Genomic DNA, 26,263 nt, shown 5'->3' with positions numbered 1-26,263 from the left:
TTAAATAAATTAATTTTGTAAAAAGAATATGACATGGAAAAATGGACTGGTTCAATATTGGGAAAGGAGGACAACAAACCTGTATATTGTCACCTTGCTTATTTAACTTTTATGCAGAGTCAATTCAGTTCATTGACTCAGTCATGTCCGACGCTTTGTGACCCCAAGGACTGTAGCACGCCAGGCTTCCCTGTCCATCATAAATTCCCAGAGCTTACTCAAACTCATGTCCATTGGGTTGGTGATGCCATACAACTATCTCATCCTCTGTCGTCCCCTTCTCCTCCTGCCTTCAATCTTTCTCAACATCAGGATCTTTTCTTATGAGTTAGTTCTTCCCATCCAAAGTATTGGAGTCTCAAAGTGGCCAAAGTATTGGAGTCTCAACTTCAGCATCAGTCCTTCCAATGAATATTCAGGGCTGATCTCCATTAGGATGGACTGGTTGGATCTCCTTGCAGTCCAAGGGACTCTCAAGAGTCTTCTCCAACACCACAGTTCAAACCATCAATTCTTCAGCACTCAGCTTTCTTTATAGTCCAACTCACATGCATACATGACTACTGGAAAAACCATAGCTTTGACTAGATGGACATTTGTTGGCAAGGTAATGTCTCTGATTTTTAATATGCTGTCTAGGTTGGTCATAGCTTTTCTTCCTAGGAGCAAGCGTCTTTTAATTTTATGGCTGCAGTCGCCATCTGCAGTGATTTTGGAGTCCCCCAAAATAAAGTCCATCACTGTTTCCATTGTTTCCCCATCTATTTGCCATGAAGTGATGGGACCAGATGCCATGATCTTAGTTTTCTGAATGTTGACCTTTAAGCCAACTTTTTCACTCTCCTCTTTCACTTTCATCAAGAGGCTCTTTAGTTCTTCACTTTCTGCCATAAGCGTGCTGTCATCTGAGTACCTGAGGTTATTGATATTTCTCCAGGCAATCTGGATTCCAGCTTCATCTTAATCCAGCCAGGCATTTTGCGTGATGTACTCTGCATATAAGTTAAATAAGCAGGGTGACAATATACAGCCTTGAGGTACTCCTTTCCCAATTTGGAACCAGTCTGTCCTTCCATGTACAGTTCTAACTGTTGCTTCCTGACCTGCATACAGACTTCTCAGGAGGCAAGTCAGGTGGTCTGGTATTCTCATCTTGAAGAATTTTGCACAATTTGTTGCAATCCACACAGTCAAAGGCATTGGCATAGTGAATGAAGCAGAAGTAGATTTTTTTTTTAACTCTGCTGCTTTTTTGATGATCCAGAGGATGTTGGCAATCTGTTCTCTGGTTCCTTTGCCTTTTCTAAATCCAACTTGAACATCTGGAAGTTCACAGTTCACGTACTGGTGAAGCCTGGCTTGTAGAATTTTGAACATTACTTTGCTTCTGTGTGAGATGAATGCAATTGTGCGGTAGTTTGAACATTCTTTGGCATTGCCTTTCTTTGGGATTGGACTGGAAAGTGATCTTTTCCAGTCCTGTGGCCACTGCTGAGTTTACCAAATTTGCTGGCATAGGGAGTGCAGCACTTTCACAGCATCATCTTTTAGGATTTTCAATAGCTCAACTGGAATTCCATTACCTCCACTAGCTTTGCTCATAGTGATGCTTCCTAAGGCCCACTTTACTTCACATTCCAGGATGTCTGGCTCTAGGTGAGTGATCACACCATCATGGTTATCTGAGTCATGATCTTTTTTGTATAGTTCTTCTGTGTAATCTTGCCACCTCTTCTTAATATCTTCTTCTGTTAGGTCCATGCCATTTCTGTCCTTTATTGCACCCATCTTTGCATGAAATGTTCCCTTGGTATCTCTAATTTTCTTGAAGAGATCTCTAGTCTTTCCCAGTCTATTGTTTTCCTCTATTTCTTTACACTGATCACTGAGGGTGGCTTTCTTATCTCTCCTTGCTTTTTTTTTTTTTTTTTGAATGCTACACTCAAATGGATATATCTTTCCTTTTCTCCTTTGCCTTTCACTTCTCTTCCTTTCTCAGCTATTTGTAAGGCCTCCTCAGACAGCCACTTTGCCTTTCTTTTTCTTAGGGATGCTCTTGATCACTGCCTTCTGTACAATGTCATGAACCTCCATCCATAGTTCTTAGGCACTCTGTCTATCAGATCTAATCTTTTGAATCTATTTGTCACTCCCATTGTATAATCATACAGGATTTAATTTAGGTCATATCTGAATGGTCTAGTGCTTTTCCCTACTTTCTTCAAATTTAAGTCTGAATTTGGAAATAACGAGTTTATGATCGGAGCCACAGTCAGCTCCTGCTCTTGTTTTTGCTGACTGTATTGAACCTCTCCATCTTTGGCTGCAAAGAATATAATCAATCTGATTTTGGTATTGACCATCTGGTGATGTCCATGTGTAGAGTCTTCTCTTGTGTTGTTGGAAGAGGATGTTTGCTACGACCAGAGCATTCTTTTGGCAAAATTCTATTAGCGTTTGCCCTGCTTCCTTTTGTACTCCAAGGCCAAATTTACCTGTTATTCCAGGTATCTCTTGACATCCTACTTTTGCATTTCAGTCCCTTATGATGAAAAGGACATCTTTTTGGGGTGTTAGTTCTAGAAGGTCTTGAAGGTCTTCATAGAACCATTGAACTTCAGCTTCTTCAGTATTACTTGTAGGGGCATAGTCTTGGATTACTGCGATATTGAATGGTTTGCCACAGGTTTATCTTATCTTGCCTGGAGAATCCCATGGATGGAAGAACCTGGTGGGCTACAGTTTATGGGGTCGCAAAGTGTCAGACACGACTGAGCGACTTCACTTTTCACCTCAGTTTATCTGATAGCTTAGTTGGTAAGGAATCCACCTGCAATGCAAGATACCCCTGTTCGATTCCTGGGTTGGGAAGATCCACTTGAGAAGGGATAGGCTACCTACTCCAGTATTATTGGGCTTCCCTTGTGGCTCAGCTGGTAAAGAATCCACCTGCAATGTGGGAGTCCTGGATTCAATTCCTGGGTTGGGAAGATCCTCTGGAGAAGGAGAAGACTACCTACTCCAGTATTCTGACCTGGAGAATTCCATGGAGTGTATAGTCCATGGGGTCACAAAGAGTCAGACATGACTGAGCGACTTTCTATGCAGAGTGCTGCTGCTGCTGCTAAGTCACGTCAGTTGTGTCCGACTCTGTGCAACCCCTTAGACAGCAGCCCACCAGGGTCCCCAGTCCCTGGGACTCTCCAGGCAAGAACACTGGAGTGGGTTGCCATTTCCTTCTCCAGTGCATGAAAGTGAAAAGTGAAAGTGAAGTTGCTCAGTCGCATCCGACTCGTAGCGACCCCATGGACTGCAACCTACCAGGCTCCTCCATCCATGGGATCCTCCAGGCAAGAGTACTGGAGTGGGTTGCCATGTCCTTCTCCTTCTATGCAGAGTACATCATGCTAAATGCTGGACTGAATGAATCACAAAGTGGAATAAAGACTCCTAGGAGAAATATCAACAGCCTCAGATATGCAGATGATACCATTTTAATGGCAGAAAGTGAAGGAAAACTAAAAAGCCTCTTAATGAAGGTGAAAAAAGAGAGTGAAAAAACTTACTGGAAACTCAATATTCAAAAAACTAAGACCACGGCATCTGGTACCATCACTTCATGGCAAATAGAAGGGATAAAAGTAGAAGCAGTGACAGCTTTTATTTTCTTGGGCTCCTGCAGAGAGTGATTGCAGTCATGAAAATCACTGCAGACAGTGACTGCAGCCATGAAATTAGAAGATGCTCGCTCCTTGGAAGGAAAACTATGACAAACCTAGACAGCAGATTAAAAAGCAGAAACATCACTTTTCTGACAAAGGTCTCTCTAGTCAGATCTATGGCTTTTCCAGTAGTCATGTACGGATGTGAGACTTGAAGCATAAAGAAGGTTGAAGGCCAAAGAACTGATGCTTTCAAACTGTGGTGTTGGATGAGACTCAAGAGTCCCTTGGACTGCACAGAGATCAAACCAGTCTATTCTAAAGGAAATCAGTCCTGAATATTCATTGGAAGGACTGATGCTGAAGCTGAAGTTCCAATACTTTGGCCACCTGATGCAAAGAGATGATTCATTGGAAAAGAACCTGATGCTGGGAATGATTGAAGGCAAAAGGAGAAGAGGGTGGCAGAGGATGAGATGGTTAGACAACATATCTGACTCAGTGGACATGAATTTGAACAAACTCAGGAGATAGTGGAGGACAGAGGAGACTGGCTTTCTACAGTCCATGGGTTGTAAAGAGTCAGACACAACTTAACAACTGAATAACAACCACAACAACATCAGGTCAAGTAGAAATTTCTCCTGAAAGCTGTTCCTTAATTTCTTCTCATGCAATTATATCAATTTTCTGTTGGTGGGTGGGGTTGAGTTCCCTCCCTATTTTTGATCTGAGGCCAAACTATGTTAGGGGTAATGGTGGTAATGGGGACCTCCTTCAAAAGGGCTTGTGTCAGGACTGTTGTATTCAGTGCTGCTGACCCTGCGGGAGACCACTGTCAACCTGTGCCTCTGTCAGAGACTCCTGGACACTCACAGGCAAGTCTGGCTCAGTCTCTTGTGGGGTCACTGCTCCTTTCTCCTGGTGCACACAAGGTTTTGTTTGTGCCCTCCAAGAGTCTGTTTCCCCAGTCCTGTGGAAGTTCTGCAATCAAATCCCACTGGCCTCCAAAGTCAAATTCCCAGGGGGTTGTCAGTCCCTTTCCCAGATCCCCAGGTTGGGAAATCTGTTATGTGTCCTAGAACTTTTGTAACAGTGAAAGAACTTCTTTGGTATAATTATTCTCCAGTTTGTGGGTCATCTGCTCAGTGGCTCTATGGTGGGGCTCTCACACCTTGCCTCCCAAGTCTGCTGCACCCAGAGCCCCTGTCCCCGTGACAGGCCACTGCTGACCCCTACCTCCACAGACCCTCAAACACTCAAAGGCAGGTCTGGCTTAGTCTCTGTGGGGTCACTGGGTCCTGGTGCAAACAAGGTTTTCTTTGAGCCCTCCGAGTGTCTCTGGTGGGGATGGAGTTTGATTCTAAATGTGATCTCTCCCCTCCTACTGTCATGGTGGGGCTTCTCCTTTGGCCTTGGATGTGGGGTATCTTTTTTTGGTGGGATCCAACATTCTCCTATTGATGGTGTTCAGCAGTGAGTTGCATTTTTGGAGTTCTCGCAGGAGAAGAGGAGCACACATCCCTCTAGTCCTCCATCTGGATTAAAGATGTACTGAGCATGGCCCTGCCCATCAGAACAAGACCCAGATTCCCCCACAGCCTATCCCTCGCATCAGAAACCTTTCACAAGCCTCTTAGCCTCATCCATCAGAGGGCAAACAGAATGAAAACCACAGTCACAGAAAACTAACCAAACTAATCACATGGTTCACAGCCTTGTCTAACTCAATGAAACTATGAGCCATGCCATGTAGGGCCACACAGATGGATGGGTCATGGTGGAGAGTTCTGACAAAACGTGGTCCACTGGAGAAGGGAATGGCAAACCACTTCAGTATTCCTGCCTTGAGAACTCCATGAACAGTATGAAAAGGCAAAAAGATATGACATTGAAAGATGAACTCCCCAGGTTGGTAGGTGCCCAATATGCTACTGGAGATCAGTGGAGAAATAACTCCAGAAAGAATGAAGAGATGGAGCCAAAGTGAAAAAAAACACCCAGTTGTGGATGTGACTGGTGATGGAATCAAGGTCTGATGCTGTAAAGAGCAATACTGCATAAGAACATGGAATGTTAGGTCCGTGAATCAAGGAAAATTGAAGTGGTCAAAGAGGAGATGGCAAGAGTGAACATTGACATTTTAGGAATCAGTGAACTAAAATGGACTGGAATGGGTGGATTTAACTCAGATGACCATTATATCTACTACTGTGGGCAAGAATCCCTTAGAAAAAAGGAATAGCCCTCACAGTCAACAAAGGAGTCTGAAATGCAGTACTTGGATGCAATCTCAAAAATGACAGAATGATCTCTGTTCCTTTCCAAGGCAAACAATTCAATATCACAGTAATCCAAGTCTATGCCCCAACCACTAACACCGAAGAAGCTGAAGTTGAACAGTTCTATGAAGACCTACAAGACCTTCTAGAACTAACACCCAAAAAAGATGTCCTTTTCATCACAGGGGACTAGATGCAAAAGTAAGAAGTCAAGAGATACCTGGAGTAACAGGCAAGTTTGCCTTGGGGTACAGAATGAAGCAGGGCAAAGGCTGACAGAGTTTTGCCAAGAGAACACACTAGTCATAACAAACATCCTCTTCTAACAACATAGGAGATGACTCTACACATGGACATCACCAGATGGTCAATACCGAAATCAGATTGATTATATTCTTTGAAGCCAGAGATGGAGAAGCTCTATACAGTCAGCAAAAACAAGACCGGGAGCTGATTGTGGCTCTGATCATGAACTCCTTATTGCCACATTAAGACTTAAAATTGAAGAAAGTAGGGAAAACCACTAAATCATTCATGTATGGCCTAAATCAAATCCTATATGATTATACAGTCGAAGTGATAAATACGTTCAAGGGATTAGATGTGATAGACAGAGTGCCTAGGAACTATGGATGGAGGTTCATGACATTGTACAGGAGGCAGTGATCAAGACCATCCCCAAGAAAAATAAATACAAAAAAGCAAAACAGTTGTCAGAGGAGGCCTTACAAATAGCTGAGAAAAGAAGAGAAGCGAGAGGCAAAGGAGAAAAGGAAAGATATACACATTTGAATGCAGAGTTCCAAAGAATCGCAAGGAGAAATAAGACAGCATTCATAAGTAATCAGTGTAAAGAAATAGAGGAAAACAACAGACTGGGAAAGACTAGAGATCTCTTCAAGAAAATTAGAGATACCAAGGGAACATTTCATGCAAAGATGGGCACAATAAAAGACAGAAACAGTATGTAACTAACAGAAGTAGAAGATAGTAAGAAGAGGTAGCAAGAATGCACATAAGAACTGTACAAAAAATGTCTCCATGACACAGATAACCACGATGGTGTGATCACTCACCTAGAGCCAGACATCCTGGAATGTGAAGTTAAGTGGGCCTTAGGAAGCATCACTGCAAACAAAGCTAGTGGAGGTGATGGAATTCCAGTTGAGCTATTGAAAATCCTAAAAGATAATGCTGTGAAAGTGCTGCACTCCCTATGCCAACAAATTTGGTAAACTCAGCAGTGGCCACAGGGCTGGAAAAGGTCATTTTCATTCCAATCCCAAAGAAAGGCAATGCCAAAGAATGCTCAAACTACCGCACAATTGCATGCATCTGACACAGTAGCAAAGTAATGCTCAAAATTCTCCAAGCCAGGCTTCAACAATACATGAATTGAACTTCCAGATGTTGAAGCTGGATTTAGAAAAGGAATAGAAAGCAGAGATCAAATTGCCAAAATTCACTGGATCATAGAAAAAGCAAGTGAGTTCCAGAAAAATGTCTACTTCTGGTTTACTGACTACCCAAAGCCTTTGACTGTGTGGATCAAAACAAACTGTGGAAAATTCTTCAAGAGATGAGAATACCAGACCACCTGACCTGCCTCCTGAGAAATCTGTATGCCGGTCAAGAAGCAACAGTTAGAACTGGACATGGAACAATGGACTGGTTCCAAACTGAGAAAGGAGTACATCAAGGCTGTATATGCAGAGTATATCATGCAAAATGCCTGGCTGAATGAAGCACAAGCTGGAATCAAGATTGCTGTGAGACATATCCATGACCTCAGATATGCAGATGACACCATCCTTATGGCAGCAAGTGAAGAGGAACGAAAGAGCCTCCTGATGAAAGTGAAAGACGAGAGTATAAACGGTGGCTTAAAACTCAATATTCAAAAAACTAAGATCATGGCATCCTGTCCTATCACTTCATGGCAAATAGATGGGGAAACAATGGAAACAGTGACAAACTTTGTTTTCTTGGGCTCCAAAATCACTCCAGATGGTGACTACAGCCATGAAGTTAAAAGACACTTGCTCCTTGGAAGAAAAGCTATGACCAACCTAGAAAGTATATTGAAAAGCAGAGACATTACTTTGCTGACAAAGGTCAATCTAATCCAAGCTATTGTTTTTTCCAGTAGTCATATATACATATGAGAGTTGGACCATAAAGCTGAGTGCAGAAGAATTGATGCTTTTGAACTATGGTGTCGGAGAAGACTCTTGAGAGTCCCTTGGACTTCAAAGAGATCAAACCAGTCCAGATTTGAAGTCCAAATCTTCAAGGAGATCAGTCCTGAATATTCATTGGAAGGACTGATGTTGAAGCTGAAGCTCCAATACTTTGGCCACCTGATGGGAAGATCTGACACATAAGAAAAGACCCTGATGCTGGGAAATTTTGAAGGCAGGAGGAGAAGGGGTTGATAGAGGATGCAATGGTTGGATGGCATCATCGAGTCAATGGACATGAGTTTGAGCAAGCTCTGGGAGTTGGTGATGGAAAAGAAAGCCTGGCATGCTGCAGTCCATGGGGTCACAAAGAGTTGGACACCAGTGAGTGACTGAACTGTACTGAATTATTCCAAGTCAACTAAATCTTGGATCTTCTTCATACTGATGATGCAATAATAAAAAACTCATTCATACTTCCTATTTAATTTTTTTATTATCCTATGAAATAGGCATCATTATACCAATTACTGCCAATGCCTGGCACAAAATCATCACTCTACAAGTACTTATACAAATGTTTCATCTTAATTTCATCCACTCATATAGTTAGCACACCAATAGGAAGATCCAAAAATAGAAGGGAAAAAGGAGAAGCTTTGAACCTATTGAAGCTATGAGTGAAGAGAAATCATGAGGAAGAGATGGAAGAAAAGAGTTCTCCAGTTTTAGACCAAAGAGAAGCTAAGTACAGGTCACTATGATAGAGAATTTACAAATAGAGAGTGATGGATTCTGCAAGATTTAGAGTCCTGTCCCCTCTCCCACACACACACCACAAGGTTAGGGCTACAAAGAATCCTGATCAAGGTATAATGCTCCATGATATCCAACTCCACGCACTAGAACTGTTTCCTTCTCCTTCCTGTGAACTCTTAAGTTAGACTCTCGTGAACCGAGGTAATCTATGTCCCTCACGGTATGAAAAGCCCTAAAAGTATATTGTTCAGTAAAATGTTTCCAAATATCTCCTTTGGGACAAAAGATTGTGTCTCTTTACACTTTCAATTGGACTTCCCGAATATCAATCCAGATTGTCCTTGACATTTAACACTAAGACTTTGTAACACTAAACTAGCACTTATTAGTCAATAGAAATAAATATTTCTTAGATGAAAGGGTTCCTATACCCACTTATCTTTCTATATGTATAAATTTGTCAATAATCCTTTTGAATTACGTGAAATTAAATGTAATATGCCTGATGGGAAGTTTGCGTTCTGGACTTAAAACTGAAGATTCAAATGCAGCTCTACCATCTACGAGCAGGACAACTTTGGCAAGCTCTTTGGCTTGTCTCTGCCTCTATTTCCTCATCTGCAACAAGTTGCTTTTAATTTGAATTTTTAATTGTAAAGAGTTGTTATAAGGATTAAATGACTTAGCACAGTGTCTGGCATAATGTTAAGTGTTCCTTTCAGTCCATCAAGAACATTTGAAAAGCCAGGCAAATTCACTAGCATTTATTAAATGTTGTAAGTCCTGGAGGTATAGGATACAGAAACATCTGTCTGTTCTGTGGAGACTGAATTTTCACAATCAGAGTCATGGCAGCAAAACCAAATCACTACTCTGGAGCTCTGGGATCCCTCCCTACCTCTCTCCCCTCCTTCTTTTCTTTTTATTGAATGTCTATTGTTAAGCATTTACTGGCATAAGAATAAAGAGACGGGAGATATTGTTGTAGAAGCTCCCAGAGTGGTGTTAGGGACACAGAAACATACAAACATTTATGACTATGGAAAAAGCCAGGATGGAAGTGGTGGGCAGCTTCTGTGAGAGCCCAGAGGAGAGGCCTCTCAGCTGCTGTGGGGTGGAGGCCAGTGAGAAGGGCAGAGCCAAGGAGGACTTCCCATTGAGAAGCTTTGCAATTCAAGTACTAAGGGAAATCAGGTGAAAAGGGGAGTAAAAGGTTCCAAATGGCAAGAGTAGCACCTGCAGAAGTCAAAGCTGAGAGCGCAAATGGCTTATTCAAGGAACCATAAGTGGTTCAGTAAGCCTGCAAAACAGAACTTATATAAGTGAGCTTAAGAGTTCAGTGGAGGAGAGAAGCAAAGGGCCTTACATACTGTGCCAAGGGAGCTGAATTTGTCTTGAGTGATATCACACCATGATCAGACCTGCACAATGGAAAAGTCACTGATGGAGTGACTAGAGTCAGAATAGATGTCTGATGGAACCACGCAAAACTAAAAGCAGGGACACGATCTGGGGAGCTCTGCACAAAGGGATGGGAAGCGAAGTCTAAGTGGAAATAGACCTGGAGTTGGGCAGTAGACTTTCAAAGATGTCAAAGAAAATCACCACATGTATTACCTGGTTGGATGGTGACAGGGAGGTGATTAAGAGGACACTCAATTTTCTGGTTTGATCAAGTGGGTGGATCCTGATGCCATTAACTGAGACGGTGAATCAGAAGGAGGATGTGGCTTGGGAGGGTGTGTGTGTGGTATAAGGTGGAGGAGGGTAGGGGTAAAGAGTTCAGTTTCAGATGGGTTGAGTCAAAGGGTAAATGATCAAAAGGTGAGGAAGTGAAGAACAGGCATGTAGACTGCTTGTTCCAAAAATGTACCTGTGGAGAGAAGGGCTTGTGCAGTTGTATACATGTTTCTGAAAGTTTAGTTCAGGTCAGTCGCTCAGTTGTGCCCAACTCTTTGCGACCCCATGGACTGCAGCACGCCAGGCCTCCCTGTCCATCACCAACTCCCGGAGCTTACTCAAATTCATGTCCATCAAGTCAGTGATGTCATCCAACCATCCCATCCTCTGTCATCCCCTTCTCCTCCTGCCTTCAGCATCTTCACCAGCATCAGGGCCTTTTCCTATGAGTCAGCTATTCGCATCAGGTAGCCAAAGTATTGGAGTTTCAGCTTCAGCATCAGTCCTTCCAATGAACACTCAGGATTGATCTCCTTTAGGATGGACTGGTTGGATCTTCTTGCAGTCCAAGGGACTCTCAAGAGTTTCTCCACAGTTGAAAAGCATCAATTCTTTGGCACTCAGCTTTCTTTATGGCCCAACTTTCACATGCATACATGACTACTGGAAAAACCACAGCTTAGACTAGATGGACTTTGTTGGCAAAGTAATGTCTCTGCTTTTTAATATGCTATCTAGGTTGGTCATAGCTTTTCTTCCAAGGAGCAAGCATCTTTTAATTTCATGGCTGCAGTCACCATCTGCGGTGATTTTGGAGCCCCTCAAAATGAAGTCTCTCACTGTTTCCATTGTTTCCCCATCTATTTGCCATGAAGTGACGGGACCAGACGCCATGATCTTAGTTTTCTGAATGTTGCGTTGTAAGCCAGCTTTTTCATTCCCCTCTTTCACTTTCATCATGAGGCTCTTCAGTTCCTCTTTGCTTTCTGCCATAATGGTGGTGTTATCTGCATATCTGAGGTTTAGGGGAAGACTTCTAGGTCTTTTGTGCATGGTGGCCTCCACTCCCTAAGCAGCTGGAGGTGATGTGATTTTCTGAAAGGCAGGCGGGGTGGGGGGGGGGGGGAAGATAATGAGTAAACATGAAGAGGAGAGTGGCAAAGTTTAGAGTATCACATGAGTGACAAGCTGACTGTGGACATAAGGAAACATGGTTGGGGTCTATGAATGTGGAGGGGAACCAGTCTACTAGCCTGTGAGATTACCTCCAGCTGTTCCCAGGAACCATAGTGTCAGCTAGGCTTTCTGGAGGCTGAGTGGAAGAGGGCTGGACACTTCCTCTTTTCAAGCCCCCCTGTATATCTGAGCATGCTGAAATGCCAAGAGAGGGTTATGAAATCAGAGTATGTTTCAAATCCTTACACATCGCAAATTAATAACTGACACACAATCATTACTACACAATAAGTTGTGCTGTTCATTCTGTAATTACAGAATTTACTTAAAATATTAATTCATAATGCATTACAAATGTTATCATTTAGTAAAAGCACAAAGTTTAAGTTCTCTAGTGAATGCTTTCTTGTAATTGCATAGGTATATCTGTGGGATGACAGGATAACTTCATTTGGACAAACTGTCACACGTTTTGGTTTCCTCGGGGTATATGCCTAGTAGTGGGATTGGTGGGTCATATGGTGGTTTTATTCCTAGTTTTTTTTTTTTTTTTAAAGGAATCTCCATACCGTCTTCCATAGTGGCTGTATCAATTTACATCCCACCAGACAGTGCAGGAGAGTTCCCTTTTCTCCACACCCTCTCCAGCATTTACGGTTTGTAGAGTGTTTGATGATGGCCATTCTGACTGCTGTGACTGTCACAAGTTTCATTTGAGGATTTTAATGAATATGGGGCCCAGGGCCTCTATCAGCCTCAGATATTAGAATGGAAAAGACAGATGACTGGATTAATCCAGTTTAATGGATCCAGCTTATTGAAATACAATAGACTTGACGACACAGATGATTATAGAGGCTGAAGAAATGAGTTACAATTTCTAAACTGAATTGGGAAAGAAGTGAAAACAGGCGTGATAGGTTGGTAGAAAAGACAGAGGTTAATAGTAAATGAGGTATGAATAATTAAGGGAATAGTATAATACAGTTTGATCACACAATTAGAATATTTCTGGGTGATGGTGGGGTGTGGACATAGATGCAGATAGCTAAAGTGAAGTGGAGAAGACGGTCACTTGTAGCTGGGAGGGCAAGCACTGAAAGACTAGTCTTCTCAGAGAGTGATCTACAGAGGTGTGGAAAATGATCCGGGATACCGTGGGTCTGTGTGTGAAGAAGGCAACTCCCTGTCTCAAAGAGCCTTGGGTTAATTATTGCTCTAAAAGTGGAGCTGCAGAGGAACAGAAGGGACGAAGGATTGAATTCATGTTATCTTTATCCCTTGCTGACCTGTGACTGAAATCTATAGATGCGGAATACTGAATTACAAAATCTTGATGTTACAGAGCTGCTTACAGAACATAACATCACTCCAGACAGCCTTTAAATCCACTTATCAAAGTAATTTTGTTCTCAATTGAACAGCAGGTGAAACAATACTGAACAAAGAAACCTTGGCTGTACCCTGAGCCCTTTAATTACAGTGTTCATAGTAATAAATACTCTAGTGAAGGGACAACTTCAATCCCAGGTTTTCAACAATCCCAGGTTTTCAATCACTTTGGTTCTTAAAAAGTTTTTTTTTTTTTTTTTTTTTAGTTGAAAAACTTAATGCATAGTTTGTGTGCAAAGGCTTTGTGTGTGTGGATTGATTATCAGATGTGAGAGGAAGGGGCTGCCGGCAGTGTCCCAAGGAGCGCTGTGGCAAAGGAGAGGCCGTGAGTAGTCTGTGAACACAGGATGATGAGAGCTGACGTTTATGCAGATCTCACCACATGCCAAAAGCTGGGCTAAGTATTAATACTTATTTATGTCCATTGACTCATTTGTCTCAACGTATGCAGTAGGTGTCACTACCTGACCCCAACATTAAAGAAATTAAAGAATAGGAAATAAGTCACTTGTCCAATGTCACAGAGATAGTAAATGGTGGATCTGGGATCTGAATTCAAATATCTGTAACTCCAGAACTTATAAATTTGTGGTTAAATGCACTTGACATTTGGGGATGTGCATGACAAGTCACTCAGTTGTGTCTGACTCTTTTCAACCCCATGGATTGTAGCCTCCAGGCTCCTCTGTCCATGGGGATTCTCCAAGCAAGAATACTGGAGTGGGTTGCCATGCCTTCCTCCAGATCTTCCCGACTCAGAAATTGAACCCATGTCTGTTATGCCTCCTGCATTCCAGGTGGGTTCTTTACTATTAACACCACCTGGAAGGCTTCATTTGAGGATGGGGTGGGGATAAATATAAAAGCAGTCATGGGCATCATGGAGGCAGATCCCTTTCTTCACATGAAAGTGGAATCCAGAGCAGCTGATTAGAAACTTGCCTTAAAATCTTGAGGGCCTGAGGCCTCTTTCCCTGGCCCACCCCACCACACCAAGTAATACAGCTCCCTCTGAACTGTGGTGTTGGAAAAGACTCTTGAGAGTCCCTTGGACAGCAAGGAGATCAAACCAGTCAATCCTAAAGGAAATCAGTCCTGAATATTCATTGGAAGGACTGATGCTGCAGCTGAAACTCCAATACTTTGGCCACCTGATGTGAAGAACTGACTCACTGGAAAAGACCCTGATGCTGGGAAAGATTGAAGGTGGGAGAAGGGAAGGACAGAGGATGAGGTGGTTGGATGGCATCACCGACTCAATGGACATGTGTTTTGAGTAAACTCCGGGAGTTGGTGAAGGACAGGGAAGTCTGGCGTGCTGCAGTCCATGGGGTCTAAAAGAGTTGGACACGACTGAGCGACTGAACTGAACTGACTGGTCTGGCTGGAGGAAGAGGTGGTTTTTTTTTTTTTTTTTTGCTCAGGGGACCTTTTCTTGTTTAATCCTATTTACACATCTGTTTCACTAGCATTGCAGACACAATCATTAAAACAGGAAGCTAGTTTTTCTATATAATGAACTAGTGATTTAAAATCAGAGTGATGTTGCATAGCCCTGTGAATATACGAAACATACTGGATTGCTTGAATGGACACATTTTATGGAATGGGATATCTCAGTAAAGCAGCTTTTAAAAAAAAATCAGACTGTATGAAACAAGAAACAAATTTTGGAGAATTCCCTGGCACTCCAGTGGACTCCCTGGTTCCACTGCTGGAGGCACAAGTTCGCAAGCAGCGCGGTCAAACAAACCAAAAAACCCAACACATTTTCGTGGCTTTTGAGTGATTTCAAGTGGACTCCTTGCATGCATGACACCGCCACAAAGAGAACCAGGTGCATGGCATGAGCTCCTCACCCATTTACTTCTTATTCGGTCAGCTTTCACAAAGTGAAAGTTAAGGTGCCAGGCGCAGGGGTAACAAAGAAAGGTAGGCTCCCATCCCGTCGAGGATAAGACAGGTACACCGAGCTAACTTGAAGTTAAGCGTGGACTTTCTTCCCCGTTGAAGTTTTCACGACTATGTTGCAAATCTGAGTACTAAAAAAAAGTTTTCACTTTAAACAAAAGCAATTTTTTTTGTTATTTAGTAAATTAGACTGAGCCACAGATTTAGTCTTTAAGCTTCAAATCACAAAACTGGTTTATGTCTTTCAAACGGGTTTTGCATGTTTAAAAAGTGGAAAGTATCAAGTTCATGTTTTTACCAAAAAAATGGATCCTTATTAAGTCAATGTGTGTTACGGGTACCATTTTGGGTCCACCCTCGCCGTGAGCCCACATGGGCACTCCGGTCGGTCAGGTCGGGCTGACGCGGGGCGGGCGTCCGTGGACTCCGCCGTCCCCGCCCGCCTCCTTTCTGCCTTAGCTGTCCGGCATCGAGGGGCGAGGGGCGGCCTCGAGGCGGCCGGACCCCCTGCGCCCAGGGTGGCTGCGCTCCCAGCGGAGCCGGGGCTCCGACCTGGACCGGCCCCGCGCGCGTCGTCGAGCCGGCACTCCCCGGGCGCGGGGGGCCAGGCACGCTCCCGGCCGCGGCCTCGGCTCCGCGAGGCCCCGCGGAGGCCGGGCGCGCGGGCGCGCGGGCGGGCGGGGCGGCGGCGGCCGGAGTCCGCAGGAATGCGGCGCCCTCGCCGGGGAAAGTTTCCCTGCGCATCTGGCGCGGGCGGGCGCGCAGAGGAAGGAAGCGCCGCGAGGAGGCGGGGCCGCGGCCGCTCGGGCGGGCGCGTCTCCCAACTTTAGTTTTGGCGTCCGAGGCGAGTTTGCGTCTCAGTCGGGAGCGGCCGCCGCCGGGGGAGAGAAAGGGAGGAAGGAAGGAACAAGGAGAGGAAACCGGGCGAGGGGGAGGGGAGCGGCGCGGGCCGTGTGGCCGCAGCCCGGGCCGAGGGAGCGAGCGCGGGCGCCGCGGGCCCCGGTCTCCGGCGGCCCCTCCCGACGCGCCGCAGGCCCGCGGAGCCGGGCGCGGGGCGGGGGCTGCGGGGCCGCGGCGCAGCCCCCGGCCCTGAGCGCGAGGCCAGCGCCGCGCCCGCCGCTTCCCCCGCCGCGGCTCGTCGAGCCGGGCCGTCCGGGCGGAGCCCGCGCCCGCCGGGAGAGGCAGGAGCCATGGATCCCGGGCCGCAGCCGCCACCGCCAGCCCCCCAGGGCCAGGGCCCGCCGCCCGCGCAGGCCCCCCAGGGCCAGGGCCCGCCGTCCGCGCCCGGGCAGCCCGCGCCCCCGGGACCCCCGGCGGCGCCGCAGGCCCCCCCCGCCGGCCACCAGATCGTGCACGTCCGGGGGGACTCGGAGACCGACCTGGAGGCGCTCTTCAACGCCGTCATGAACCCCAAGACGGCCAACGTGCCGCAGACCGTGCCCATGAGGCTCCGGAAGCTGCCCGACTCCTTCTTCAAGCCACCCGAGCCCAAATCTCACTCCCGACAGGTAACCGCGCCGCCCGTCTCCCCGCTTCCCCGCCGGGCGGGCCCCCGGCTCGGGGGCTCCGGCGGGGGCGCTCGTGGGGTGCGGGCTCCGGGGGCGCCGGCGGGGCGGGGATGGGCGCGCGCAGAGGCGGGCCGGCCGGGGCACCGCGCTCCTCCGGAGTCCGAGGCCGAGATTTGTGGCCCCCCCCCCCCGCCCCCGGGAGTCCCTCTCCGCGGCTGCAGCCCCCGGGGGCGCGCTCTGCCCGCTCCCTTCTTTCCTCCCCCGCGGACTCCCGGCGGAGTTGGGGGGGAAGGCAGGGGCGGGCGAGGCGGCCGGGCAGCGGGGGGCTCGCACAATGCGCGCGCGCCCCGCACCTCCGCTCCCGCCGCCGGGCCGCGGACGGGGGTGGCCCTGGCCTCCGCGGGCGGAGTCGCGCCCGGAGCCCCTCTCCTCTGGGGCCCCCCGGTCCCCCCCGCCCGTCTCCCGGGGAGGCACGGAATCGTGCCCTCGTTGGCCAGCGTGGAGCAGGGCCGGGGCTCGAACCGGCCCGGGCGGTCCCGGGCTCTTTGTCCCCCGCCCCCTCCCGGGAGCACTTCTCCTCCTCGCGGCCCCGGCGCTCGCCGAGCACAGGATCCAGACTTTCCTGGAAGTTGTTTATGGAGTTGGGCGCTCTCACCCCGGCCCTTCCCCCTTGCGCTCTACAGCTCGCGCAGGCTCACTCTCCCCGAAGCGCAGTGGGCTCACGTGCTGGCTTCCCCACGGCGGACGATTATTTACAGCCCGCTGAAATGCTTTTAAATGGGCCACATCTGCACGGCGCGCGGGCCCTGGGCTGGGTTGCACCGCGCCTGGGGTTTAACACAAGCCTTTGATAACGCTCCGCAGGTTGACTCACAGGCCGAGTCCTGCCTAGTTCAGCTGTGATTAGAAGTTAATGTTTGGGAAGCGATGACTAATTCGAGGCTCGCCATTGCTCTTTTAATTCTTACTGAGGATATGAACATGGCTGTTCCACATACCCAGCGTTCGATTATTTTGTCAATGTGATCCAGCGTTGAAGTGCAACTGTGTATCATAAAAGTGTTAACATTCCGATCGGTCCCAGATTTGTTTAGGGGAGATTTTTCTTTCTGTCCTTCCTTTTTAAAAAAAGAACTTGCTTCAGGCTAAACTTCAGCATAGGAACTTTGCCCAAAAGTTAATTGGTTTTCCAAATACTGCGATGAAGTTAGTCCACTCGGCTGTAACTTGAGCGGAAAGAATACTTATCGCCCCCACTCCCATCGCCCCTCCTATTTGCAGGCCTGTGATAAGTTATTCTCCCTCAGACCAAGGGGTTTGGGAACTCAGAAAAACTCGCTTAACCTGCTGACAAAAACCCGGGTTAAGGGAGAGGAAGGAAAAGCAGTTTAGCTGCTTGCCCTAAACATTTCAGTTTGTAAGAAGTAGACATCAAAAAACAAACAAACAAAAAAAGAAGTAGACTTAGGGATGCTTCTTTCTCTTACCCCTGGAAATGACTTTCCAGACTCATGGGTAAAAATGCGTGTTGGCATTGCACCCCACCGTCTCCACAGCTATGCTGCTAGTTAATATGTTTCGAAAGGGTAATACCCATAGGAGATTGAATTCCCCATTTTGTGGCATCTATAAGCCGAAAAGAATTGCCATTGAAAAGTGTACCTATTCTTCTAGTAAATGATTGCATGAAAGTTTGTATCAGCAGTTTATGGATTCATAATATTCAGAATTTACTAGTTTTGTTTGTTTTAATGCGTTTGTTGACCAAGTGTTGTGCATCTGTAAGTTTGACTTATTTATGCTAATGAGTCCTAAATTCCAGTTTATTCTGACTGGAAACTCAGAATATATGTGATTTAACATCAAGGCATAGAGGCCCTTGCTGATCGCTTCCAGTCTCTCTTCCTTGGCTATATGAGTCTGGGAAATTCTAACTTTTTGATAATCAAACCCTAACTCTAATTAAGGAATTTAAATAACTATTTGCTTATGAATAATATGAATATGGGTTGTCAATACTGTTGTTCACAAATTATTGAATGTTTGAATATAAGTTCATTTATTGCCTCATTTTTCCATCGTGGGGAAAAAAAAAGCTATTACAAATGAGGAAACTTGAGGCTCAGAGAGTAAGATATTGTCCCGTGTGTCACATTAGCCAGGTTGGACTGGAACCGGTATCTTTAGGGTCTGAGTTCAGGAGGTTTTCTGCTGCTACACAGTTGTAAATATGTAAGTATGTAAATTCTTAAGTTACCTTGTAGTTACATTGTTGACATCTTTATCATCTAGGTACAAATATATGGCTGGGTTTATATTTCATTCATTAGGTAGCTTTTAAAGAATATTTGGATGTTTCTGGATCTTTTGTAGTTCTTAAAAGTTGTATAAATTTTGATGGTTGCTGTATTGATGACATTTGTCCATGGTGAGAAAAAAATGACACCTGTCTTGTGTTTAGGGCTTGGCTTAGAAAAAACCATTAGGTAAAACTTAGTTTTGAAAAAAGGTGGGGAGTCCATAGTCATTTTAGTCTTTGGGTTTTGTTTATACCTAAAACAGTTCAGACCTTGGAAAAACACCCGCCTTGGTGTCTACCTCAGCATTTAAAAGTATCCATCTGCAACCTGTATTCCTCTGTGTTAGATATTAAATGTTGAAATTTACCTTTGGTATTTAGAATTTCATGGCAACCAAATATCTATTGAAGAAGTTTGCAAGGATTCTCTTTGAGAACGTGTTTTAAGAAGTCTTTGTTTCCACCTTCCCGGCAGGCCAGTACCGACGCGGGCACCGCCGGGGCGCTGACTCCGCAGCACGTGCGGGCTCACTCGTCCCCCGCGTCCCTGCAGCTGGGAGCCGTGTCCCCGGGAACGCTGACCCCCACGGGCGTGGTCTCCGGCCCGGCAGCCGCACCGGCCGCACAGCACCTTCGACAGTCTTCCTTTGAGATCCCTGACGATGTGCCTCTGCCAGCCGGCTGGGAGATGGCGAAGACATCTTCCGGTCAGAGGTACTTCTTAAAGTAAGTGGAAAAAGGGTGGGGGATCATTTTTCTGGTACCAAGATACGATTAATTTTTATGTTTTCCTTAATGTTCATGTCAAGCTCAGTGATCTCTTCCATAATTTCTTTTTTTTTCCAGGATAGTATGACCTAAATACCTTCTTTGGGTAATATTTTGAAAGCTTTATGGATTCCTGGCTCATAGCCTCTTACTAACCTTTTTTTGTGGCAGTTAGGATGTTCTCATTTTGAGTTTGTGCCAAACCTGTTAATTAGCCTAGCTCAAAACTTAAAGGATCCCGTGAAGAATTTCAAATTGTGAGAATTAGGAGGCTGGCATAGTTTTATAAAGTTCGTACGGCACTACTTACCTTTTTAAACATTTTGCTGGTAGAAAAGAACTATAAAAATAGGTAGGACTTCCCTGGAAATCTATTTTACAGTATTTTAGGTATGAGATGACGGACCCTTTAGCTGCAGTTTGATGTATATTGTCATTTTCTCCTTCGAAAAGCAAAGAGAAATACGCTTTTCGTATTTGATATACAGTAGTTCAGTGGCAAACTTCTTTTGAGCCAGCAGGTCTTCAAAATAGAATCCCTCTTCTCTGGGTAAACAAAAACAAGGCTGTTGGGTTATTTGTTTTTCTCAGCCTTATTTTTTGTGTGTTTAACAAAATGGCAGATTTTCATTGACGCTGAAAAGATCAAAGTAGAATTTTGTCTCCTCTCACTTTGAAATTATGGATACTTTAATATTTTTATTTGGCTTCTTTGGCATAAGTATATACAGAGTGTTTCCTACAAGTAAGTATAGGCTGAAATTGATATTTTCAAAAAGTTGCTTAGTTCTGTTCAGTCGTGTTGAGATGATAAAATAAAAAATAATCCAGGTTTTGATTGACATCTGTCTTTGACAGTCTCCTCCCAAGGCAAATGTAACATTTATTCATTAGTTCAGATAATATAATAATAATACTGTTTTGTTGTATATCTTAATATTTTATATTGCCTTTCAGGGCAGGTTGTTAACTTTCAGTGTAAGATACAGTTTTGTGGCAAGCTTATTTAGGAGAAAAGCAGAGGGAAAAGCTTGATCTTGAAAAGTTTCTGCAGTTTTTTGCCCCCCTTTCCTGCAACTTTTTTCTTTTTTAAATCGTTTTGTGGTGTCCCAGTATCCATTTCAGAGGGTCAGGTTTCAACCAGAACAATAAAGCGCCTGAGACTGGAAGGTACACACAAGTCTGGCAAACTCATCTGCATGAGCAAGATCATTTGTTCTGAAGCAGACGTCCCCAGTAAATGGCTGAAAGAGTTGCTCGCTGTGAGGGATGTGTCTTGAAGGGAAAAGGAGTGGAAACAAACCAGGTTGTTAGGAAAAAGAAAGGCTGTACTTTTCTGAACCTCTCCCTGCTGGGTCGCACGCTGACCTGGGGAGAGTTTTAAACAGTTTAATAGCCGGCTTGCCTCTCTTCTTTGGTTGATGTTATGGCTGAAAGTCTGTGATTAAAGAGCAACATTTATGCTCCCCTTTTTGTCTTTTGTATCTTGTAATAATTGCTTCGAGGTGACATCTGCCTACATTTTTATGTATGTCCATTTAACGATCTTTTTGTTTTGACCTGAAATGTTCTGTATTTTATTTTTTAAAGCTTCCAGTGCTGCTTTCTTTGAGAAAGTGTTTCTCTCAGAGGTGGATTAACGAAAGATACACACACGTACACCCCCCACCCCAAACACCCCCACTCAAGTGAGCCTCTAGCGAAGGTAAACCGGGACAAAAAGATCGGAAAATTATGCCACGGAAAAGAAAAACGGGGAAGAAGATAGATTAGCGTGATTGTTTTTCAAGATTTTTGAGAGATTCTCACTGGAAGTAAAATTAGATTTATTATGTGATAAGAATCATGAAGATTTTTGACTTCATGAAATATTTGGCTCACATCAAACCTTCAGAAATAAAAAGGTGTCCCCTTATGGATGGATCTTGGTCAGTAAAAGTCAGCAAAATCATGGGTTAGTTGGTACACATCAGGAATTACAGAGAGGGGCCCTAAGCACTGGATGTGGACTTACAAATCTAGTATCTTCTAAAGGATCTGCTTTATGAGCAGGGTGTTGTAAGTTGAAGAGTTACACAAAGATTAGTTCACATCCAGTTGGTGGCTATTTCCATGATATCGTGGGGCATGTGAGTTGTCCTAAACAATTTATTTTTGTGTATTGCACAGGAAATGAGATTAGTATCTGCCTTGACTTAGAGTTGAAGGTAATAAATGAAGTTTTTGGAGCTGGGTTGTTAATTGTCAAAGTTCATTTTTATTCTGGGTTTGATATTTTAAAGTCAAGGTCTCTTTGCAGTCAGCAGTACTTTCCTCTTGCGTCTAAAGAAGATTCTTATTGCTGGCTAGATGTAGAATGAAGATTTAAATTAGTTAGAGACTTCACACTCATTTCAACAGTGAAAGCTGTACCTTACTATACATTTTTTTTAGATACTTGTTGGCACTAATTTTAAGTTACAAAGTATATAATATGTTGAAATACACACTTGGCATGGAGAAATCTGACCATAAATGGTCCAAATTTGCCAGATGATATAATTTAAAACTTAGAAACATTTACTTTGGAAGCAACTGATTATTGTCTTGTGACATTAGATAAATGACTTTGAAGTTAGTTGGCCCATCCTATTGTTTCAAGGCAGCATAACTACTGAAGGATTACAGGCAGGCAACTGTTGGGATTTTTAAAGCCCTGCCTCCATCAGTGAGATTTTCTGGAGAAGACTTGTGCCTTAGGTTGGCAAGTGATAAGGTGGAAGTATGGTCCTAGCTATTTTATCAGTGACACACATTCAGGTTCTGGTATGACTGTGAAGTGTTTTTTTTTTTAAGTTTAGTCTGCATATTAGGTATAATATTTGTTCTATTGAGTTTACTGTTTAAAACTAATTCCTTCAAAATTGTGTATTGAGCTTTAAGAGAATTCTTTTATTGCTTTGAGAATTACTGCTTTCTTCATCTGTCTTACAGTTTTCCCACAGGAAATAGTTCTTCAAGTAGTTGGTCAACAACTTCCTATTTCTTTATAAGCTGCTGAATAACTTCCTGAATTAGAATTCTATATCTCTGGTTACAAGAGTGTTCTTACTTCTCCAATTTGTTTTATTGACTCTGATGCTCTGTAACTGTTATCACATACAAAGAACTTCTTATGTAAAATGTAGCATATAGGGTCTCATCCAGTGATTTTAAAATGTGCAGATTTTCATTGTTTTAATAATCTTCTCATTTTTAAGAGGTCATTTTGTTTCATTTCTGCCTTTTTTTTTTTTATCATTTTCTAAATAACTGGACTCTGTTTTTAAACCTTGAAGACTCAAGGTTTCTTGTGGCTGTGATTTTATTAACACCTATATTGAGTATCTTGATTCACAGTTTTAAAAGGTATCTTTTCAGAGATTTTTGACATTCCACAGCATAGAAATTAGCCCGTATTCCAACATTAAATGAACTTGCCTTCTAGGTGTTATTAATTGCTGTAAGTGATTGGAGTCTTTTTTTTGACCCTTATCTTGTTTTCGAAATGAATGTTCCATTATGCTAAGTAAAGCTACTTCAAACATGTATCAGTTAAAGGAGACATATTATCAGTTAAATTGTTTCTTGTTATAATAATTTGATCTTGCATCTTGTCCCAAACACTTACCAGGTAGAAGACTGTGAACACATATAATGTGTATTGCTACTGTAATAAATATTAGGTGTTTTTAAAAAGAACAGTTTTATTGAGAGGCTAATCTGCTTGTTTGGTTTCTTGCTATATCAAATGTAACCCAGATGATTTTCCTTTAAAAATGAAGGCCTGTGATATTGCCCTTAACTGTTGATTAAGCTGCAAAAAAACAAAACCCAGAAAAGAGAGGGGGTGGGGACACGAGCCCAAAAACAGTTGAAATAGCTGTCACAAAATATTGCCCTAGTATAATATTGTAAGTCAGTTATACGTTAGTGTCAAAACTCCCAGAACAGTTACTTGCCTGTCTGAGGGAATGGCCAGCCTGCCCTTCTGTCTCGCTGACTGAGTGGAGAGGGATGAAAGCATGCTCTCAGCTCTCAGGAGAAATGCTTCCTTCTGCTCAGTGGGTGGGCACCCGGGAAGAATGGCCTTCGGTGCCACAGAGGTTTAGGCAGGAAAACGCAGGCGAAAGTGCTGAATATGATGCTAGGGAAAAACGGTTGGAAAATGGTGAGTGTGACAATAAATAGAACATAGAACTGAACTTTCCTAAACATAATGAGTATTGTCAATGTGAACTCAGACAGATACTTGACCTTTCTTAAACTAGAAGTTTAATTGCAGCAAACTCAATTAGCTGCAAGATGGTAGGCAAATTTTCTTTAAAAAGTAACATTAGAATATTTCTCCCCCGAAGCTTCATGTTAACTGTAGAAAAAAGCCTGGACGATAGTCAAATAGTTGAAACTTTAAAAAGTTTTTGAAACCCTGAGATCAGTCCTCATTAGTAATATAGAAAAGTATGTTTTACATTGTAGTTGGGAAGATGAATTAGCATCCCAAGATAGTAATGCTGGTATGACTCTGAATTTCATTTTACCTTCAGATTTTTGGGAAGATGTAAGCTCTCAATGTAATCTATTTGTGAAAATAGATGTGAAGTTTAGACTTCGGGCAAATCAAAGTGAAGTTGTTTTAAAAATCAGTTGGTAAGGGTTAAGATTATTCAAACTTAATTTGCTACTTTAAGTGATAGCATAATTTAGCCATTAATTATGACTTGAAAGTTTAATAATAGTTGAGTAGCACATATAAAAGAAAGTCTTAAAGAGCTGTGTGATTCTATAACTATGGTTACTAAGTGATGCAGGTTTTACAAAAAGGGCTTCTGATTCGAGGATTAATCAGAACTTCAAGCCATGAAAGGGACATTTCTGTTTTTATGAAGAAGAATTACTTCCTGGTTCTGGATGCTCAAGTACTGTAGCACAGAGTTTCCCGGGAACAGAACTGCCCCCGTGGAAGCACTTCTATTTGCGCAGGGCTTGACCCCTTCTGAAAGCAAACAAAAGAAGTTTGGTATAAATCACAATGGTCTTTTTCTTCCCCCTTCCCTTTAATATTTTTGACAAGAAAAAGTGGTCAGTAGTTTAATCCTTATTTGGCATTTAGCATGAGAAGAATCACAATCTTTTACACATCAAGTGATAAGATGATGTTTCTCTGAACAGTGTTGCAAATTATCAAAATGAATGGAGCTATCTATTTAAAATATTGCTGTTTCCTTCCACCAGATATTTTCAGTGTTTTGTTTGTGGTTAGTACTATTACCTACTTATTTTTACTTTAGTGGGCTTTTTCTCTGCACAGGATAGTGTCACTCAATAGACTTAGCACATTTTTCAACTAAATCTTGCTTTGAGGGTGGTGAGGGTACAGTTTGTTAGAAGCTCCTTCTCTGCTCTTGCAGTTTCTTCAAGTAAGGTCTTTGTTTAACCAATAAATGTATGTTTAGAGAATGAGCTTTTTGATACACGCGTGAAGACTTGCTATAGGCTCGTTGGGCTGGGCTTCAGAGTGAAAATGCCTTTCTTCAGAGTGCTGCTTTGCGCCTTCACACAGTCCAATGTGTATTTAGAAAGTTGCCTGAAATTTTAACTTCTCACATATTCTGAGGCGACTATAATATGAATATGAAGTAAGGTTTGAGGAAAGAACTAAGTAAATCCTGTCATCTAGGAGGTGGGGGTAAGAGGTGGGTTTTTTTTGTTTTTTTTTTTTCTGTAGAAGCATGAATGTGGGGTTCTTTTGTTTTATGTTTATAAAACTGTCCTTCCTTCCTTTACTTCTCCCGTGTATCTGATTTTGTGAATTTTTAATGAAAGTGTATTTTTCAAATTATGCAAGTAACACATGTTCATTAGAGAGAATTGGAAAATTCAGGTAAGAATAATGTTAGGAAGCACTAGATTTCTGCCAGAGAAAGGTGGTTGAAGATTCATTCATATATATATTTTGAAATTTAATTTTACATATGTATATGTAACATATACATAGATTCAGAAAATCCCTTGCTGCTATAAGGGTCATAAAGAAAAGAGCAGTTTTAACAGAACTTTTCTTTATCTCTAACTTACATTCTCCAGAGGCAAACACTTCCAGTTCTTTTGAGATTTTCCACCTTTTTAAAAATTCCGTATTTATAAAATATGCTGCACTACCATTTAAAATTTTTTCTGCGCCCTTTAAAATTCCCCCTTCCTTTACCTGGCCACTATAATTGCTATAATTGTTTTGCTAGTATTCTTACTAGTATTATTAAGACTTTTTAGGGTTTGCGTACAGCTGAGTTGTATAATGTGATTTTCTGAACAACTTGGATATTCTCTTGGACTTGGTAAGTGCCTCATTTTTCTCGTTTGTATTCCTGTTGCTCTTTTGGCCCCTTGGAGACACCCCTGAACCTTTTGTCTTCCTGCCCTGCGCTAGATTGGTTGCTCTCAGCTTCGGAGTCATCTTACTAGGACTTTGCTTCACCCTCAGCCTGGCAAGTCCCTGCATCGCTCTTCTTGGCTTGATACCCTGTTTACTATTTTTCTCTTTCTTGATTTACTCACTCTTAGAGTTGAAATTTCTCAGGAATTTGCTTAGAAAAAGGGTGTAGGTAGCTAACTGTGTTGAGATCTT

The 26,263-nt window shown here is 43.4% G+C and overlaps 1 protein-coding gene across 8 annotated transcripts in view; it reads left to right on the top strand.

The window, feature by feature from the left end:
* The first annotated feature begins 16,032 nt into the window (after positions 1-16,032).
* Positions 16,033-26,263, top strand: part of YAP1 (Yes1 associated transcriptional regulator) — a 124,556-nt gene continuing 114,325 nt past the window's right edge. For 7 of the 8 annotated variants that reach the window (XM_043895163.1, XM_043895031.1, XM_043894873.1 and 4 more), the window contains exons 1-2: positions 16,091-16,550; positions 19,325-19,575. In XM_043895163.1, coding sequence (XP_043751098.1) covers positions 16,233-16,550; positions 19,325-19,575 — 569 coding nt within the window. In that variant the 5' untranslated portion in view covers positions 16,091-16,232. Of the gene's footprint in view, positions 16,551-19,324; positions 19,576-26,263 lie in introns of all 8 variants that reach the window. The other variant, XM_043894963.1, reaches the window with a different exon arrangement.

Source organism: Cervus elaphus, chromosome 1 (genome assembly GCF_910594005.1).
Source record: "Cervus elaphus chromosome 1, mCerEla1.1, whole genome shotgun sequence".
Taxonomy (NCBI): domain Eukaryota; kingdom Metazoa; phylum Chordata; class Mammalia; order Artiodactyla; family Cervidae; genus Cervus; species Cervus elaphus.
The sequence above is the reverse complement of the archived record's forward strand: the minus strand, read 5'-3'. Positions and strand labels throughout refer to the sequence as shown.